At 38.3% G+C, this 20,741-nt stretch overlaps 1 protein-coding gene across 8 annotated transcripts in view; it reads left to right on the top strand.

Annotated features, from left to right (window-relative positions):
• Window positions 1-20,741, top strand: part of LOC138738687 (cyclic AMP receptor-like protein A) — a 233,758-nt gene that overhangs the window by 19,832 nt on the left and 193,185 nt on the right. For 7 of the 8 annotated variants that reach the window (XR_011341679.1, XM_069889385.1, XM_069889384.1 and 4 more), the window contains exon 4: window positions 15,519-15,575. The exons of the other annotated variant lie outside the window; for it this stretch is intronic. Coding sequence is in view for 6 of the 7 variants with exons in the window: in XM_069889385.1 (XP_069745486.1) it covers window positions 15,519-15,575 (57 nt within the window). In the remaining variant the exon portion in view is untranslated. The remainder of the gene's footprint in view (window positions 1-15,518; window positions 15,576-20,741) is intronic. 8 annotated transcript variants of the gene reach the window in all.

Raw genomic sequence — 20,741 nt, 5'->3', positions numbered from 1 at the left:
CGCGTGAATAGGGTGGTGAAGAAGGCTTTTAGTATGCTGGCCTTTATCAATCATTGCATGGAATATAGAAGTTGGGAGCTGATGTTGAGATTGTATAAGACGTTGGTGTGGCCTAATTTGGAGTTCTGTGTGCAGTTCTGGTCGCCTAATTATAGGAAAGATATAAACAGAGTGGAGAGAGTGCAGAGAAGGTTTACCAGAATGTTACCTGGGTTTAAGCATCTAGAGTATAGGGAGAGATTGGACAGATTAGGTCTTTATTCTTTGGAGCGTAGAAGGTTGAGAGGGGATTTGATAGAAGTATTTAAGATTATGAAAGGGATAGACAGAGTGGATGTGGATAGACTATTTCCGTTAAGAGGAGGAAAGATTAAAAGAAGAGGACATGAGTTAAGAATTAAGGGGCAGAGGTTTAGAGGTAACATGAGGGGGAACTTCTTTACTCAGAGAGTGGTAGCCGTGTGGAATGATCTTCCGGGAGAAATAGTGGCGGCGGAGTCAATTGTATTATTTAAGAAAAGGTTGGACAGGTATATGGATGAGAAGAAGATGGAGGGTTATGGGCATTGTGCAGGGAAGTGGGACTAGAAAGGGGTGTTTGGTTCGGTGCGGACTAGAAGGGCCTAATGGCCTGTTTCCGTGCTGTAATTGTTATGTTATTGTTATGTTAATAGTTTAGACGAGCCGTTTTGTGATGTTAGTTTATGATGAGTGTGACAATAGGAGAGTCAAGATCCCGATAACCATTGGATGAAACTGTTATTGAAACTGTGCTGATCTTCAGGTTTCTAGACCTTTTTCAGGAAGATTGTAGTGAGAAGAGGTTGTGACCAGGGTGATGGGTTCCTTTATGAATTTGGCTGCTTTCTTGAAGCCGCAATAAAATGTAAAGCTGCTGTATTTGGGGATTTAAAAATAGTTTTACATTTAAATGTTTAATTTACAGTATTAATTTTTCCATTTAGATATTCTAAATTTCAACCAGAGATACACAGTGTTAGCAACATTATTTTCTTTAAATTTACTCATTTGAATCACAATGTGAACTCTTATGGATAACAAGACAAATTCTTGATGCATTGTTTTCACTTTGTTATCATTGTAATAAATAGTTGAAGTTGTTAGGACATTTTAATAATGGTAACTTAGGTGAGGATATCACATCTTTGTGGCATGTGTGTTAAAGTGGAATCTGTAGTAATTGAATAATATGGCCAATAGTTAATTAACGAATGTAGGAAAAAAAATGCTGGAAACTTAATTTAAACAGAAGCCACTGGAGTTGACAATCAAGCAGTAGACACAGAAAGAAAGATAACAGTTCACTGACATTTTGTAGGTAACCATGATCCTTTATGTTCATTGGAGTAATCAGTTCTCAATGGTGCTTTAAATCAGCCATTTTCAACTTTTTTATAGCTATGGCCACCACCTGCACCCCCCCCCCCCCCCCCTTCGACTGCTTCCCTGTGAAGCAATCATGTTTTCATTTATTCCGTACTTCTCTCCTGCCGACCACATAAGGAATATGAAAAATATGTTACTTGAGGTGAAAACAAAACAAGACCTTAAATGTGCTGTGGTCCACAGGGGGCTGAGGGCCCCCATTGAGAATGGCTGCTTTTTAAACAGTTTAATTAATTAGTCACCTGTCAAATGTACTGTTCATGTTGTTGGTATTATTGTTTTGTTCCATTCGTATCTGGCCCAGAACCAGCATTTTGAGTGAAATGCAATTTTGCTGTCACCTTGTAAATCAATGGAAAGAAAGTGGTAACATTTTGCACAGTTCATTGGGAAGGGCTGGATTAAGCAGTTGGCTGATTACTTGTTTACTGCTCAGCTAATTGAGGTGCCTTCAAGCAGCACTACTTATTGTTGCATTGATGCAGTTTTATAAGCATGAAACTAACTCAAGCAATTCGTGAACATTTTCAGATTAAGTAATACAGATGACCCCTGTGTTATGGGTGTTCTGGTTCTGGTAGTTCACTCATATGCAATTCAGTAATGATTACCCAAAAACCTGTGTTGTAAAATAAAATATGCTCTGATGGAAATTATGTAGGGAAACTGACAAATATTTTTTTTCAACTCACATTTCTGGATGAATGTGCAGAAAATATGAAAGTTTTATTTTAGCATGGTAGGCATATTTTGCTGTCCAGGAGATTTTCAAGTCTTTTCCATAATTTGTAGAGAATTAACAAAATCTTATTGATAATATGAAATATCTGACTTTCTCACTGAAGCAGGTTGTGGTGGAAAAATGAACATAGTTGCCAAAATCCATGTCCAGAAAAGGGCTTTTTGGATATGATAGCCATACAATGAGACAGACAATATAATCCAGAATCAAGGAATCTGTTGAGGAGATGGGTCTTTTGATACTGGATGGCAGATAGGTGGGAGTGAAAAACTAAACGGTCTAATTGAGGGATTTGCCGGAGTTATATATAGAATAATTGGATGCTCAGCACCAATACCTCTGAGAGGAAAGCCCTGCAAAAAGTAGTTGGCACAGCGCAGCACATCACAGGCAAAACTCTCCCCATCATTGAGAAAACTACATGGAATGCTGCTGCTGGAGAGCAGCAGCAGTCATTAAGGGACTCATCACTCAGGACATCCTCTGTTCTCACTGCTGCCAGCAGGGAAGAGGTATAGGTGGCAGAAGACTCATACCACCAGGTTCAGGAACAGCTATTACCCCTCCACCATCAGAATCCTCAACGACATACATAATCAGAGACTTAATTAAGGACTCTTCGTTTCTTTTTGTTCTCTCTGTATTGCACAGTTTGTTTATATTCATTATCTGTTTACAGTTATTTGTTTGTTTGCATGCTTTACGTTGTGTACTGTTAATGTTTTGCACTACCAATTAGTGGTAATTTTGCCATGCCTGCAGGAAAAAGGAATCTCAGGGCTGTATATGACTTCCTTTATGTACTCTGACGATAATTCTGAACTTTGAACTTTAGTAACAGACTAGAATTCAGTCAAGGGTTTGTGGTACTGTTACAGAGTTCTGTGTTGTGTATTGACCTATGTGTTGTGTGGTTTTATGTTAAAAAGTGACAGTTTGCCTTTGAGAGTCAAGGTGAAGGTGGACTGCAGAGAGTGGGAGATGGACTGGGCATGTGCAGATGATCTAGAAATTTCTGGACTTGGATGACAAACCACCACTGGGTGTGGCTGTGAAGTGGAAGGAGGCCCAAGCGTGAGTCATTGTCTGGGAGGCAGTTTAGAATGTTGGGCATTTTAAAAAGGATGAACATTCCAAAGGCAGCCAGAAGGATCCGGACTAAAGCTATTGTTCCTCTCTCTGCAAGCAACACAAGGCAACTTCGAATTTTGTGCTCTCTCTCTCTCTCTCTCTCTCTCTCTCTCTCTCTCTCTCTCTCTCTCTCTCTCTCTCTCTCTCTCTCAATTATCTTTTGGCTTCAGTTTACCAAACAAACTGAATTTTGTTTTTGATCTTTGCTTCGGTTGAGATCGAAGTTTTGTGAGTCTTGTGTGTTTTGTGTTTGTTTTGTGTCTAAGTTTTTCTGTGGGCTGATTGGAAATATAACTTAGACTTTAATTACACGTTATATTTAGGCTGGGGAATTTATTAGTTTTACACTATTATAGGAATTTTCATAGTAACCTGTGGGCATTGTTATAAAAGGGGGGATTTTTGAATTAAAGTTTGAAGGTGAATTTTTGTTAATAAAGTCATTGTTCATCTTTACCCCTTTGTGATATGCCTTCTTTCTGGTTGCTGGTTTGATCTTGTAACTATATTTGTATGCAATAAAAGACACTCTGGACTGTGTTTTAGGCTGGATTTAGTTAAACGTTCTGGAAGTTCTTGTACTGAATAACAGATAATTAGGAGTGAGTTACATGTGGATCTAATTGAGAGATTCTAGAGGATAGGGATCTCTAATGAATAACAGTTATAGATGGGGATAAGTTTCAGGCAAAAAATTTAATCAGGGTGTTGGGCAGGGTGGATAAAGATTGTGAGGATTTACATAACATTTATCTGATAGCTTTAATGAACTATTATTTCACCTGTGATGTCTGAAACAGGGCCATCAAATTTAAGTATAACTTGTTCACCTAAATGACCAGAATTATGTTTTGTGAGTTTTACCATTCAACTATTTTTTCCATATTTGATAAGCATTTAAAATGTGTGCTGCTTGTACATTATGTTTCCCCATATCCTAAAAGCTTGGGACAGGACGGTTTTCGGTTATTGGATTTTTTCCGTTAACAAAACAAAACCAAAAAAACCCAAAAACAGCACAGTAGCAGCAGCCACTGCCAATCCCTGACACCTTCCCACTGCCATGGCTGGTCCGACACCTTCCCACTGCCGCGGTTGATCCCCGACACTTCCTCCACGATTGTCGCCGATTCCCGACACTTCCTCCACCATTGTCAGCAGTCCCTGGCACCTCCCTTCTGAGGTCCTTGCTCCTGACTGGGAACCCAAGGTCCCCACTCCTGTCTGGGAGGCCGCTCTCCTTGATGACACCGGAACAGCGGAGAACCAAGTATAGTTGAGAGTAAAGAAAAAATGGAAAGAGAAAGAGGAGGGTGTTATCTGAAATGAGGATAATTGGCATTCTAATTTCTTCCCATGTGCTGCCTGAACTGCCGACTTCCTCCAGTCGCTCACTGATGGCTAGAGATTCCAGCCTGCTTCTCTGAGCTGACATTCAGCATTTGTCTTCCTTGCTGGTTCTGAGCTCTGTTGTTACGAAACTGGTACCAACAGAGTGTCAGAGCCCCACATGGGCAAGTTGGGCGATAAAATTATTTTCAACTTGTGGTGTCATATCGGCGCCGAAAAAAGTTTGGTTAATGGAACTTTTTGGTTAATGGAATTTCTGATATGGGGAAATGTACTGTATCTCCAAATGCAGCTGCTGGCAACCTAACAGATTGCCTTGCCATTTTCCAAAGAAAACTTCTTAAATGCACCCCTCCTCTGCTGTGAACCATCCGCTGAACTGCTGAAGAAATACATCCTATAGGAATGCATTTCTTCTTGTAACATGGGATTGGTTGGGAAATAAGGTTTCACGTTACAAAAAAAAATCAAGATATGGAATGCATCCCCTCCATAATGCGGTGGGGGGGGGGGGGGGGGGTCACCTGTATTAAGTATGAAATCCATTTGGTTCTACAAAGTAGGACTCCACTACAGGGTGCCCAAAGGATGCACAAAAATGATACTTCATTAAGGTGGAGAGATGAGAGATCTGGGATTGTTCTCTATGGAATGGAGAGATTAGAATGATTTTTAGTAGATCTATTAAAAATTTTGATTAGTTTTGGGCTGTTAGTTTGGTTGGTAAGAGGATCAGTAACCAAACAACATATTATTATAACCAGGTTCACCAATGCAGATTCATTAATGACTGGGAAATTGTAATAGGATATATTCCTGGAAATGAAAATAATTCCAGAAATTGGGGAAAGGGCAAGAGTATACAGTAAATTGGATCATTTTTTCAATTAACTAGTTCACAATAGCCTACCTTTATGTGATGTTGGACCATGACCAGCGATTAATTTACTTTTTAAAAAAAATTTATTTATTCGTTCAAAATACAGATAATAAATAACATATATAACAATAAACTAAACATGAATGATATATATATATATATATATATACACACACATCCGGTACCGCACGGATGGCAGTCTCTTCAATCTGAGGCGCCTGCAAGCTCACACCAAGACACAAGAGAAACTTGTCCGTGAACTACTCTTTGCAGACGATGCCGCTTTAGTTGCCCATTCAGAGCCAGCTCTTCAGCGCTTGACGTCCTGCTTTGCGGAAACTGCCAAAATGTTTGGCCTGGAAGTCAGCCTGAAGAAAACTGAGGTCCTCCATCAGCCAGCTCCCCACCATGACTACCAGCCCCCCCACATCTCCATCGGGCACACAAAACTCAAAACGGTCAACCAGTTTACCTATCTCGGCTGCACCATTTCATCAGATGCAAGGATCGACAATGAGATAGACAACAGACTCGCCAAGGCAAATAGCGCCTTTGGAAGACTACACAAAAGAGTCTGGAAAAACAACCAACTGAAAAACCTCACAAAGATAAGCATATACAGAGCCGTTGTCATACCCACACTCCTGTTCGGCTCCGAATCACGGGTCCTCTACCGGCATCACCTACGGCTCCTAGAACGCTTCCACCAGCGTTGTCTCCGCCCCATCCTCAACATCCATTGGAGCACTTTCATCCCTAACGTCGAAGTAATCGAGATGGCAGAGGTCGACAGCATCGAGTCCACGCTGCTGAAGATCCAGCTGCGCTGGGTGGGTCACGTCTCCAGAATGGAGGACCATCGCCTTCCCAAGATCGTGTTATATGGCGAGCTCTCCACTGGCCACCGTGACAGAGGTGCACCAAAGAAAAGGTACAAGGACTGCCTAAAGAAATCTCTTGGTGCCTGCCACATTGACCACCGCCAGTGGGCTGATATCGCCTCAAACCGTGCATCTTGGCGCCTCACAGTTTGGCGGGCAGCAACCTCCTTTGAAGAAGACCGCAGAGCCCACCTCACTGACAAAAGGCAAAGGAGGAAAAACACAACACCCAACCCCAACCAACCAATTTTCCCCTGCAGCCGCTGCAACCGTGTCTGCCTGTCCCGCATCGGATTTGTCAGCCACAAACGAGCCTGCAGCTGACGTGGACTTTTTACCCCCTCCATAAATCTTCGTCCGCGAAGCCAAGCCAAAGAAAAGAAGAGAAAAAAAAAATATATATATAAAAAAGAAAAAAGAAAGAAAAGAGAACCCCCCCTTTTCAGCCAACTCTCCTAAGGAGAGCCATAAAGAGAGAAAAAATAAAAAATTAAGCATACATATTAAGATCTAATCAATGTAAATCAAAATGTAAATATTCTGATAATAACAACCACTTATTAATAAAAAAACTATAGTTATCACACGAAACATATGTTATTTTTTCTATTATTAAACAATATTTCATCTCATTATTATCTATTAATATCAATCATATTTGTATAGCAATACATACTAGCAATACATTTTTTCACTACAGATAATGCTAAATATACAAAAGCAAGTTGAAATTTATCTAATCTCAAACCTTTCAGAGGTGCAAACTACACAATAAAAATACTGTTGGATCAAAAATTATTTTAATCTCATACAGGTATTCCAGAAACAATTGTACTTTCTTCCAAAAAGATTTCAATGAAAAAAGTTCATGAAAAAAGTTCCAACAGCGTTACCACATCTAAAACACAAATCTGATTCATGAAAACCATATATTTTTTTCGCTTTTCAGGTGTTAAGTATAATTGATGTAAAAAATTATAATCATTGCATAACATGTATTTATCAGTCTAGTTTCACTATCATAACAAATATCTGACCAATCATCCTCAGAAAAAATAAACCAATTTCCACTTCCCATTTACCTTTAGATTTATCCCAACCCTTTTTATCCATACCATCCTGTAATATTTGATACATAACTGAAATATATCCTTCTCTGGTACCTTCATAAGAAAAGTCTCAAATTTAGTCATTTCAGGTAAAATCATATCTCTACCAAACACATACTTTACCAAGGATCGAATTTGATAATAAACAAAGAATTATCAATACCATAACTGTCCCTCATCTGATCAAAAGATAAAAATTTACCTTCTTTAAAACAATCTTGCAAATTTTCCACACCTTTAAATCTCCAATATAATAAACTTCGATTATGTATTGAGAAAGAAATAAGTTGATTATTATACAACGGAGTCAAGGCCGACAATTCACCACTAGAACCTATCATTTTCTTTTTCTTTGTCCATAGCTTCATTAATATAGGCACATTATGTTACTGTAACAAATTTACATTCCATCTGAACAAAAATTGATGTATTTCAAATTCAAAAATATCTGCCATCTAAATTTTGGCCCAACTTGGGGGCCGTTCCAAATCCATCAATGAACTAATAAATTTAAGTTGGGCTGCTTCATAATAATTTCGAAAATGTGGTAAACGTAGTCCCCCTAGGTCATATTTCCAAGTTAATTTATTCAAGGCTACTCTTGAAAATTTACCGTTCCATAAAAACTCCCTAACCATTTTATTCAAATCTCGAAAAAAAATATTATCAAGTATATACGGAATAGATTGAAATAAATATTGTATACGTGGAAAAATATTCATCTTAATTGTATTTATTCTACCCAATAAATTAATAGGCAGATCTTTCCATTTAATCAAATCAGTTTTAATTTTTTTTATTAAAGGAACATAATTTAATTTATATAAATATTGATTATACCTTTATGTGATGTTGGACCATGATTATACCCAAATACTTAATTCGATCTGTCCATTTCAAATTAAGAATGTTTTTATAAGCTAAATAATCTCCTTCACTCACTGATAATATTTTGCTTTTTTCCCAATTAACTTTATATCCAGAAAGACGTCCATATTGCATCAAACTCTCCTTCAAATGCAAAAGTGATTGAGCTGGATTTGTTAGGAACACCAATACATCATCAGCAAATAAATTAATTTTATATTCCTCATCTAAAACTTGCATACCCTGTATCTGTGTATTCTCTTATCAACTGTGCCAAAGGTTCGATCACTAACGCAAACAAAGCTGGTGATAAAGGACAACCTTGACGAGTAGATCGGGTCAGTTTAAATGGTTCCGAAAAGCGATTAATTTACTTGAAGAAAATAATTAGGTGATACTAGTTCTCTAATTAGTGCACTGGTTCAAAAGTACAAGATTTGAGTTCTGGGTAATATTAGAGCATTGGGAGTTGCTATCAATGTGACTTCACAAAATAGAAATGGGAAGGAAAATGGAAGTTTGCCAAAAAGCATCAATAATCATCAGTAATGTATAATGATGCTATATTCAAACAGGTTATTGTAATGTGTTTAGAAATATGATTTAATGCTTGACTAAATCAAGCATAAATTTGTTTTATAATTATTCATGCTTATTAAATTTTATTAATATCAAAACCTTTTTGAAGAATTTCCTTGAAATATTGTTACTAACCAAATTATTTACTGTTGTCAGTTTTGCTTGAAGTCTGGAAAATTTCAGAACTAAATTATAAACTTCAATTTAGTTTTGGTGTAATAGTCACAGAAACAGGCTCTGCAGCCCAATGAGTATGTCTTGACCTTCAAATATTCCTGTACACTAATTCTACACTAATCCCATTTTATTCTCCCCACTTTCTCATCAACTTTCCTTCAGATTCTACCAGCACAACAGGAGTAATTTACAATGGTCAATTAAAGCACCAGGACATCTTTGGGATGTGGAGCACCAGTAGGAAACTCACTTTATTAAAGGAAGAGTGTGTAAATTCCACACAACTGAACAGTATTAAACTTGGGTTGTTGGATTTATGTGACAGCATCTTAGTTGGCTGTGCCACTTTACCATCCATTATATAATTGCTCGTAGAATTCCTTGAAGTTTTCATTGATCTCCGTTGGGTTATATGTAATTTGTTTGTCCTTTTTCCTTGATGCCAATACCGTTCTTTTAGTTTGTTCTGTTTTAAGCTGCCAAGCTAGTATTTTGTGCGTTTTTTCTCCTAACTCATAATACTTCTGTTTTGTCTTCATTACGTTCTTCTCCACCTTGTACGTTTGTAGTGTTTCGTATTTTATTTTTTTGTCCACTAATTCTCTTATTGTATCTTCCTTTGTTGCTAATTCTTTTTCTGTACTTGCTATTTCCCTTTCCAGCTGTTCTATTTCCCAATTGTAGTCCTTCTTCAACTTATTATCTGCCCTCTGATGAAAGCTTTCATTGCATCCCATAGTATAAATTTATCTTTCACTGATTCCGTATTTATTTCAAAGTACATTTTAAATTGTCGCTCAATGAATTCTCTAAAATCCTGTCTTTTAAGGAGCATGGAGTTTAATCTCCATCTATACATTCTCGGTGGAATGTCCTCCAGCTCTATTGCTAATAACAGGGGTGAGTGATCCGATAACAATCTAGCTTTATATTCTGTTTTTCTAACTCTCCCTTGGATGTGGGCTAACAACAGGAACAGGTCTATCCTTGATTATGTTTTATGTCTACCCGAATAATATGAGTATTCCTTCCCCTTTGGGTGTTGTCTCCTCCATATATCCAAAAGTTGCATTTCCTGCATCGATTTAACCATAAATTTGGTTACATTGTTCTTTCTGGTAGTCTTTTTTCCAGTTTTATCCATCTTTGAGTCCAAATTAAGGTTAAAGTCCCCTCCTATTAGTATATTCCCCTGCGTATCTGCAATCTTCAAAAAGATATCTTGCATAAACTTTTGATCCTCTTCATTAGGTCCATATACATTTAGCAAATTCCAAAATTCCGTATATATCTGACACTTTATCATTACATACCTCCCTGATGGATCTATTATTTTCTCCTCTGTTTTGATTGGTACATTTTTATTGATTAATATAGCTTCTCCTCTGGCTTTTGAATTATATGATGCTGCCGTTACGTGCCCTACCCAGTCTCTCCTTAATTTCTTGTGTTCCACTTCAGTCAGATGTGTTTCCTGCACAAATGCTATATCAATTTTTTCTTTTTTCAGTAAATTTAACAGCCTCTTCCTTTTGATTTGATTATGTATTCCGTTAATATTTATAGTCATATAGTTCAACATGGCCATTTCATACTTTGTTTACCTCTCATTTCCGCTTCCTTATCCATTTCTGTTTTCTTTTTTTGAACGCACTGTAAGACAATACTTCTAAAACATAAAATATTTCCACTATTCCCACATCTAAAATTCCCTTAACCCCAAATGTCCCCCCACCCCTGAGTTGCCCCTTGTCCCTTGCCGGGCAACCACAACTCCCCTCTCCATTTGGATTGCGAACCCGCTCGCAAGCGTCAACTGATTTCGCAATGACTGTTATTCTCTCCCACCCAAGCGCCTCCAGAAAAGACTTTTTATCTTCACATATAACAAAGCTCATCCTCTTAATTCCCCTCTTACTTCCTTTCTTCCCTTTTCTTCCCCTCCTTAGCTCTTACTTATACATTATTTTTCTTCTTTGTATGAAGTTTGTCGTCATTCTTGTTCTTGTTACATCTCTTCATCTCTCTTTCTGTTTTGCAGGCATTCTGCAAATTCTCGTGCTTTCTCCGGATCCAAGAACAGTCTGCTTTGCTGCCCCGGGATAACTATTTTAAGCACCGCTGGATATCTTAACATAAATTTATAGCCTTTCTTCCGTAGGATCGATTTTGCTGCGTTAAACTCCTTCCTCTTCTTTAGGAGCTCAAAACTTATGTCTGGGTAGAAAAATTTTTTTTGACCTTTGTATTCCAGTGGCTTTTGGTCTTCTCTCATTTTTTTCATTGCCTTCTCCAATATATTTTCTCTTGTCATATATCTCAGGAATTTTACTAAAATGGATTTTGGTTTTTGTTGTGGCTGTGGTTTCAGGGCTAATGTTCTGTGTGCCCTTTCTATTTCCATTCCTTCCTGTATTTCTGGCATTCCCAGGACCTTAGGGATCCATTCTTTTATAAATTCTTTCATATCTTTGCCTTCTTCATCTTCCTTAAGGCCCACTATGTTTATATTGTTTCTCCTATTATAGTTTTCCATTATATCCATCTTCTGAGCTAACAACTCCTGTGTTTCTTTAACTTTTTTTTATCAGTTTCTTCCAATTTTCTTTTTAAGTCGTCCACTTCCATTTCTACGGCTGTTTCTCGTTCTTCCACCTTGTCTACTCTTTTCCCTATTTCTGTCATGACCAGCTCTAATCTACTCACTTTTTCTTCTGTACTTTTCATTCTTCTTTTTATTTCACTAAATTCTTGTATCAGCCATTCTTTTAGTCCTTCCATATATTCTTGAAATTTTTTAAAATCTATGTACTGTCCATTCCCTTATTCTTCTATTTCTCTGTGCAGAGCTTGATGTTCTTCTTCTTCTGTGTCTGCTCTAGGGTTTGTGTCTTCTACATCTCTTCCTTGTATCTGTGTCTCTTCTGACTTTCTTGTTGGGCTGTTTGTCTCAGTTTGTTGGGTATTTTTTTTAATGGTGTTTTAATGTTGGTCATCTTCTTCTGGGCTGGTTATCTGTTGTGTCTCTGGTTTCCTTTTTTCATTCTCATCCCTCCCGTTCCCGTTATTTTCTGTATCTTCCCGCTGGGAGCCCTGCTGTCGGATCTTTCTCAGCTGTTCGTACTGTGGTGTTCCACTCCACAGCTGGTCCCCCCCTCCCGTCGGTGTGGTCTTTGTCATGCGCGGTTGCGCACCTCTGTTTGGCTCCTTGAGCCATCTTTGCAGTCCTGTGTTCGGTGGGTCGCGACCCTGCGGGGTTTCCACTGACCTCAGGGAGTGGGCTCGTCTTTCCATGGTGGGTCCCTGCTTCTTCATACAGGTAAGGCTTTCACCTTTCTCTTCCGGCATCTTTCCTTCTTAATTTCTTCCCGTTGTTTTTGGCTTTTCTTTCTTTGGTGCCATTTCCTCCACACCTTTATTTTTTATTTGTTGTGATTTGTGTGTCTGGGGCTTTGCTTTTTCTTCACTTTTTTCCTTCTTTTCTGGAGAGGGCTGGTATTCTCCTACCGGCCACGACTCCATCACGTGACTCCTCCACCATCCATTATATTAAGACAAACATTTGGTAACTGAAACAAAATTGATTGGCAGATACCCTGTACCTGAATATGTATAAAAACTTGAGTAGTATGCAAGGGTTGTCCATCTCAGACACACAGCCCAATAGATGTAATATGAGCTGTTCCAAAGGAATGGTCTTTGGCTTTTTGATGTCAGCATTAATGACTTGGAGGAAGGGGCAGGTTATAGGCATTTAAGTTATCCGATGCCATAAAGGTGTCAGGAGAACATTTGGACTTTGGAACAGGATATAAATAGTTTGAGTGAGTGGCTGAAAATTAGTCAAATTAAATTTAGTAGAAATGTATAGTTGTGCACTTCTTTAGGAGAAATTAAAAGGCAAACTAAAGAGAGAGAGAGAGACTGCAAAAAGACAGTGGAATACAGAGGTATCTTTATGTTGTTGAGCATGTAGGTACAAGGGAAATTAAAAGGCAAATAGCATATTGATCTTAATGAAGTATGTATCATGTGCAAGAAGCAGAGATTTAGTTCAAATTGTGGAGATCGTAGGCTGAAGGGTCTGTCCTTGTGCTGTAATGTTCTTATCTAATTGGTAGTTTAAAAATGAAAAAGTATTGGCACAATTGTTCAGAATGTTTTCTGAGGCTACATTGGCAGCACCAGGTGCAGTTTTGGGGCCCCATATTTAATAATGGATACACTAACATTGGAGACACCCCAGAAGAGACTCACTAGACCAATACCTGGAATAAGAAGTTGTCCTAAAAAAAAAGTAGACCTTATTCTTAGATTTTAGAACAATACAGGATGATCTTACTGAAACATAAAATCCTAAACAGAGTTGACAAGATAAATATTGGGATGTTTCCACCAATGGGAGAGTTTCAAAGGAAGGACATTATTACAAGATTAGGATAATTCATTTAAAGTGGAGTACAGGTATTTTTCTCTGAGGATGCAGATTCTATGGAATTCTCTACCCGAGAGGATTGTGGAAGTTAGTTCATTGGAGCTATTTAAAACGGAGAGAAATCATTTTTGAAAGATGCAGGAATTGAAGGTTATGTGGATCAGTTACAGTATTAATATTAATTGTGTGTTCATTCGAGTTGGCTAACAGTGTTCATACTTTTTTTTTAAAATTTTTTATTTTTCACACCATAAATCACATTAGCCATGATATACACTTTTTCTTTTTCACACATTTACAGTGACTTTTTCTCCCCCCCCCTCCCTCCTCCCAAGCCACCCCCCCACCCCCCCCCCTCATCCATTTTAGGTAACAGTGTTCATACTTAAGGTTAACTTAAATATTATATTTTTAACATCTGTTTTCAACAAAGATTAAAAGTTCACAAAATTTAAAAAAATTTAGAAAAGCAGCCAAATTATTTTGAATGTTCTTTTTTTAAAAGAAAAAAAAATTGTACGTGAAATGATTGCAGGGGAATAATCCAATCAGAGATATTTAGGTGATAAATTCAGTAGAACACAGTGTGAATAGTTGTAGTTTACATAACTGAATTAGATCACTGCATTGATACATTCAATTGTTACTTATGCAATGACTTGTTAATTTTGTGGCACCTTGAGCTTGATTTTCATTGTCAAAGTGCAATAAGCTTAAATCAGGTAGAATGGAGAGTACCAATATGCAACTAAGAATTTGATGCTGAATTTTATGATTTAGCTCAATGGAACAAAATGGACAAGAGGACACTATGGTTAATCTTTGGCTTGGCTTCGCAGACGAAGATTTATGGAGGGGTAAAATGTCCACGTCAGCTGCAGGCTCGTTTGTGGCTGACAAGTCCGATGCGGGACAGGCAGACACGGTTGCAGCGGTTGCAGGGGAAAATTGGTTGGTTGGGGTTGGGTGTTGGGTTTTTCCTCCTTTGTCTTTTGTCAGTGAGGTGGGCTTTGCGGTCTTCTTCAAAGGAGGTTACTGCCCGCCGAACTGTGAGTTAATATTTTACACAAAAATGCTGAAGAAACTCAGCAAATCACGCAGCATTCTGTATGTAGCAAAGATAAAGATATGTAACTAGTGTTTCGGGTCTGAGTCCTTAATCAAATTATGAGCAAAAAGCAGGTAGGTGGCCGAATAAAATGGTGGGTGGAGGTGCAGGGGGAGGAGCTCAGGCCCTCAGACAAGAGGTCATAAGTGGATATAGGTGGGAGGGCACAAGAGAAAAAAGCTGAGAATGGATAGCACAATGAATGGAGAGGGAAGGGAGTGGTGGGTTGGGGGAATGGAGATAGAGAGTTGGGAAAGAGAGTGTGATGGGAGGGGCCTAATGTAAACCAGAAAAGTCTATGTTAATGCCATTTGGTGGAGGGTGCCCAGACAGAATTTTAGGTGTTGCTCCTCTAATTTGCTAGTGGCCTTGGTTTGGCAGTACACAAGACCATGGATAGACATGACCTCTTGACTGTGAGCCTGTTCTCTTCCCCCTGCCCCTATCCCCACCATTTTATTCAGATGCCTGCCTGCTTTTTACTCATACCTTGACGTAGGGCTCAGGTCCAAAATGTTGGTTAAGTATCTATCTTTGCTACATAAAGAGAACTGTGTGACTTGCTGAGTTTATCCAGTATTTTAGCATCTGTACACTTTCTTGTTTAACCCTGTAGTTAATATCTCTTGGGCTTTCATTTCATGTAGCATGGGGAGGGAGACTTGTTCATATGTTGCTACTAGAGGTATAACTGTCTGTCATTAGTCAAGACAGAGCAAGGTATCTTGTTTTGAGTCAATAGAAAATTAGCTTCAACAAGTGGAGCATTGGGTGAGATTTCTATAACCACCAGTTTTTAGCAAGTATAATGTAAAACTTTCCTAATGCAAGTTTCAATTTTTTTCCCAATAGAAAATGATCCTTAGCCTGACTTTGGCTGCATTATTTGACAGTATTGCCTATCTAATGGTAAGTATATAATAACTTTAATGGACCATACCTCAATTATAGAATTTTTTTAACCTTAACCCTTCAGATTTATAGTAGTATGATTCATTTATAATTTACACTGGTATTTTATATTGTACAGAAACTTTAAAAATGTTTATTTTTCACTTGTATGTTTTTCAGAAAAATTAAAATGTTTGATCATCTATCCTCTTTTAGTTTGAAATAAACAGGTATGATATAATAAATGTAAGGTATTAGGCTGTATGGAGTTAAGTAGGAAAGTCTGCAGACACTCTGATTGTCATGCAATATCCAAAAGGGCTTAGGCCCATAACATTAGTAATTTCCTTTGTTTTCCATAGATTCTGTGTGATCTGCTGAGTTTCTTTAGCACTTTTGGGTATTGGTCCTAAAAGATTTCTAAAGATCATTTCTTAAATGTACGTGTGTTATTGTATGAATTGACATATTTGAAATGATATATCTTCGTAAACTCTACAAAATGGAATATAATGTAAATGAACAATTATTCGCAGAGCTACCCCCCCCCCCCTCCTCCGTTTGCTGTTGTGACCTCTCTCCCTTATCCACCTATTCTCTCCTGCCTTTGGGAGTGTGCTCCTCCCCCTGCCTCTCCCACCACCATTTTGTTTGGGTGACTACCTGCATTTTGCTCATACCCTGATGTAGGGCTCAAGCCTGCAATGTTGGATATGTATCTTTATCTTTGCGATATAAAGTACACTATTTGACCTGCTGAGTTTCTCTAGCATTGTGTTTTTATTTCAATCACGGTGTGCGCAGACTTTTCTGTTTGGGCACAAGAGACTGTGGACTGTAGGGAGTCTTTCTGTGGTTTGTCTCTCCGACTATACAATTTGCAGTTGTATAGTATATATCCCACATATCTGTATTTTTTAAAGATATAATTTTCCAAAATGATATAAGAAAAATTCCACTTTTGGCTGAGCCTTCCTTTTGAAGTTAATAAAGTTCTGTAAAACCTTTGAAATTTTTATTACCTTTTGAATAATTTCTTATAGCTATGATTTTTTTTAACGACAGTAAATGTGTTCTCCAATGGCAGGCCTGTGTGATTGAACATAACTTGCTAATTTACTGCTGTGTGTGCTAAAGTGACAAATGTAGTATAAGCAGATTGCACGAGGAGGACAAAAATCTTGATGAGATGGGTGATAGTTTGGTAGTTTGAGTGGTGGTGTGTCCCTTCCACTATTTACAGGATGGGCCTCTGTGTGGTCCTGATGAATAGACTCAGGATTTTTAATCCCTCTTCCATCATGATTTCCCGCAGGGAGGTTTGCGAACATTTTTGAAGGGTTCATCTGTCCACATGGTATTGTATTGCTTCAAAGACCAAAGTACATATGATATTGTATGTATGTTTGTAATGGTTTTAAAATTGACTTGGTTTCTGTTCAGCAATGAAGCTGACAAAAAGGTAAAAAAATAAAGCTTGAAACACTCAACAGTTTAGTCAGCATTTATGGGAAGAGAAATAGTTAACATTTAAGGTTGAAGACTTGTAGTTCGATCACAAGCAGACACAAAGCAAATGGTTAAAGGCTTTAATATCTAGTATGGAGGATGGTATGGAGGGAGGAGATTGGATCTTTCAGCCTTTATTGGACATCTTATGGGGAGGAATTAGAGGAACGAGGTGGGCCAGCCTGTACAGTCCAGTGAGGTCGCACCTGCACTACTATATTCCACCACATTCACTCCTTCCTTTTAGATGAAGTGTGGCAAGGTGAAGTGGGGCAGTGTACATCATCACTGGTCGTGCAGTCAATAGCAGTTCACAGATTTTGCCGCTCTGGTGGCCTTATCTGCCGCTGTGATCACCACACACCAGTTGCGTCGGCGGCAGCACCTGTGGAATGGTGACCTGTTTGGCAGGCTGAATGTCCGGAGGCTGAACTTTGTTGGTGTGATCAGGTTCCGAGGGAGGATGGGGGAATTGGTTGTAGGGGTGGAGGGGGTGGCGGCCTGAGGAGCCGTGGGAGTGGGTTCAAGTAATCATTTGTCAGGGTGGTCCCTGGGGCCATCTGGTCGCTGATGAGAGCTTCTGGGTACACCTCCTGCGCCAGGGCCCTTGCTCGAACCAGGTCCTGGATGGATACTGTTTCTTCCTGTCCATCTGGGTACTGTACATAGGCTGGGGGGTTTGCATGCAGGAGGTGCACTTCCTCGACCAGCAGGTCTGCCTTGTGGGTTCTAATGTGTCTGCAGAGAAGTACTGGCCCTGTGGTAGTCAGCCAGACCGGCAGTGTGGTTCCAGACGCCAACCACCTAGAGAAGGAGAACAGCTTCTCATGTGGGGTGGCATTCATTGCTGTGCAGAGTAGGGACCTTGAAGGACCTCTTGCCACTGGGAGACAAGCATCCCTTTTGATTTGAGGGCCAAGAGGATTGCCCTCCAGATTGTGCCATTCTCCCTTTCCAACTGCGCATTCCTCCAGGGGTTGTAGCTGGTGATTCTGCTTGTGGCCATGCCCTTGGACAGGAAATATTGGTGCAACTGCTCATTCATGACTGAGGACCCCCGATTACTGTGAATATAACTGGAGTATCTGAACAAGGTGAAGAGGTTGCAGAGGGTTTTAATTACCGTGGGCAGGGGTTGGCAAATGGGAAGCATGAGTACTCATTCACAATATTTCAGGAAGTACATGTTCCGATTCGTGGACAGAAGGAGGCCCTTGAAGTCCTTACTGAGATGAATACTCATACTACTCGACTAGACATAAAACATACTCAAGGATAGACCTATTCCTGTTATCAGCCCACATACAAGGGAGAGTTAGGAAAACGGAATATAAAGCTAGACTATTATCGGACCACTCACCCCTGTTATTGGCAATAGAGCTAGAAGACATCCCTCCAAGAATGTATAGATGGAGATTAAACCCCATGCTACTTAAAAGACAGGATTTTAGAGAATTTATTGAAAAACAATTAAAAATGTACTTTGAAGTAAATACGGAATCAGTGGAAGATAAGTTTATACTATGGGACGCAATGAAAGCATTCATTAGAGGGCAAATAATAAGTTATGCAACCAAGATGAAGAAGGACTATAATCAGGAAACAGAGCAGTTGGAAAGGGAAATAATAAACATAGAAAAAAAATTAGCAATAAAGGAAGATACAACCAAAAGAAGAGAATTGGCGGATAAAAAAATAAAATATGAAACATTACAAACATATAAGGTGGAGAAAAATATAATGAAGACAAAACAGAAATATTATGAACTAGGGGAAAAAACACACAAAATCCTAGCATGGCAGCTTAAGACAGAGCAAACTAAGAAAATGGTATTGGCAACAAGGAAAAAAGACAAACAAATTACATATAATCCAAAAGAAATTAAGGAAAACTTCAGAGAATTCTATGAACAATTATACCGAACCGAAAACGAAGGGAAAGAAGGGAAAATAGATGAATTTTTGACTAAAATTGAACTACCAAAACTACAAATAGAGGAACAAAATAAATTAACAGAACCATTTGGAACAGTAGAAATACAAGAGATAATAAAAAATTTACCAAATAATAAGACACCAGGAGAGGATGGACTCCCAATAGAATTCTACAAAACATTTAAAGACCTAATAATACCGCCCCTCCTGGATGTAATCAACCAGATTGATGAGACACAAAACTTACCAGATTCATGTAAAACAGCAATAATTACAGTGATACTAAAACAAGGGAAAGATCCACTCTCACCAGCGTCATATAGACCAATATCTCTGCTAAACACAGATTATAAGATAATAGCTAAACTATTAGCGAACAGATTAGCAGAACAGGTACCGAAAATGGTAAATTTAGACCAAACTGGATTTATCAAAAAAAGACGCACAACAGACAATATTTGTAAATTTATTAACTTAATTCATGCAGTAGAAGGAAATAAAGCACCGGCAGTAGCAGTTGCTTTAGACGCAGAGAAGGCCTTCGACAGAGTAGAATGGAATTACTTGTTCAAAGTATTGCAAAAATTCAGTTTACCGGAGAAGTATATTAATTGGATTAAAGCATTATATAAGGGACCGTTAGCGAAAGTGACAGTAAATGGACATGTATCAAAGCAATTTAACTTAAGCAGGTCAACGCGGCAGGGATGCCCACTATCACCATTATTGTTTGCGCTAGCTATAGAACCACTAGCAGAATCGATAAGAAGAGATAATAATATAAAAGGAATAAAAATAAAAGACAGGGAATATAAAATCAGTCTGTTTGCGGATGATGTGATAGTGTACTTAACAGAACCAGAACTATCAATAAAAGAACTATATAAGAAATTGAAGGAATATGGAGAAGTGTCGGGATACAAGATAAACGTAAATAAAAGTGAAGCAATGCCTATGAATAACGCGGATTTCTCAAAATTTAAGGAGGAATCCCCATTCAGATGGCAAACGCAGGCAATAAGATACCTAGGTGTGCAAATAAACAAAAATCTAGGCCAATTATATAAACTCAATTACAATCCACTAATGAAAAAATTACAGGACGATTTAGAGCATTGGAAAGAGCTACCACTAACACTGATAGGAAGGATAAACTGTATTAAAATGAACATTTTTCCAAGGATACTATACTTATTTCAGGCATTGCCAATACAACTGACAGAAAAATTCTTCAAAGAGTTAAAGAAAATAATAAGGAGATTTTTATGGAGAGGGGGGAAACCGAGGATAGCACTAGACAAATTAACAGAATGGTATAAACAAGGAGGCTTACAATTGCCAAACTTCAAAAATTATTATAGAGCCGCACAATTAAGGTACCTATCAGATTTTTATCAAACAAGGGAAAAACCAGACTGGACGAGACTAGAATTAGATAAAATAGGGGAAAAGATACCTGAACACATATTATATAAATGGGATGAAAAATTGGTACAACATAGAACTTCTCCAGTATTACACCATCTCCTCAATATATGGAAGAAGATTCATGTAGAAAGAAATAAAATAAATTACCAAATACCAAAACTAATATTGACGCAAAATAAGCTACTCCCTTTTACAATAGACAACCTTGCCTTTAGAAAATGGGAAAAAAAGGGATTAAAAGAATAGAAAATTGTTTTTCAGGAAGTAGATTCTTATCCTTTGAACAAATGAGAGATAAGTACAATATAACGG

Source organism: Narcine bancroftii, chromosome 7 (genome assembly GCF_036971445.1).
Source record: "Narcine bancroftii isolate sNarBan1 chromosome 7, sNarBan1.hap1, whole genome shotgun sequence".
NCBI classification, from domain to species: domain Eukaryota; kingdom Metazoa; phylum Chordata; class Chondrichthyes; order Torpediniformes; family Narcinidae; genus Narcine; species Narcine bancroftii.
This window is presented reverse-complemented; position numbering and strand designations above follow the sequence as displayed.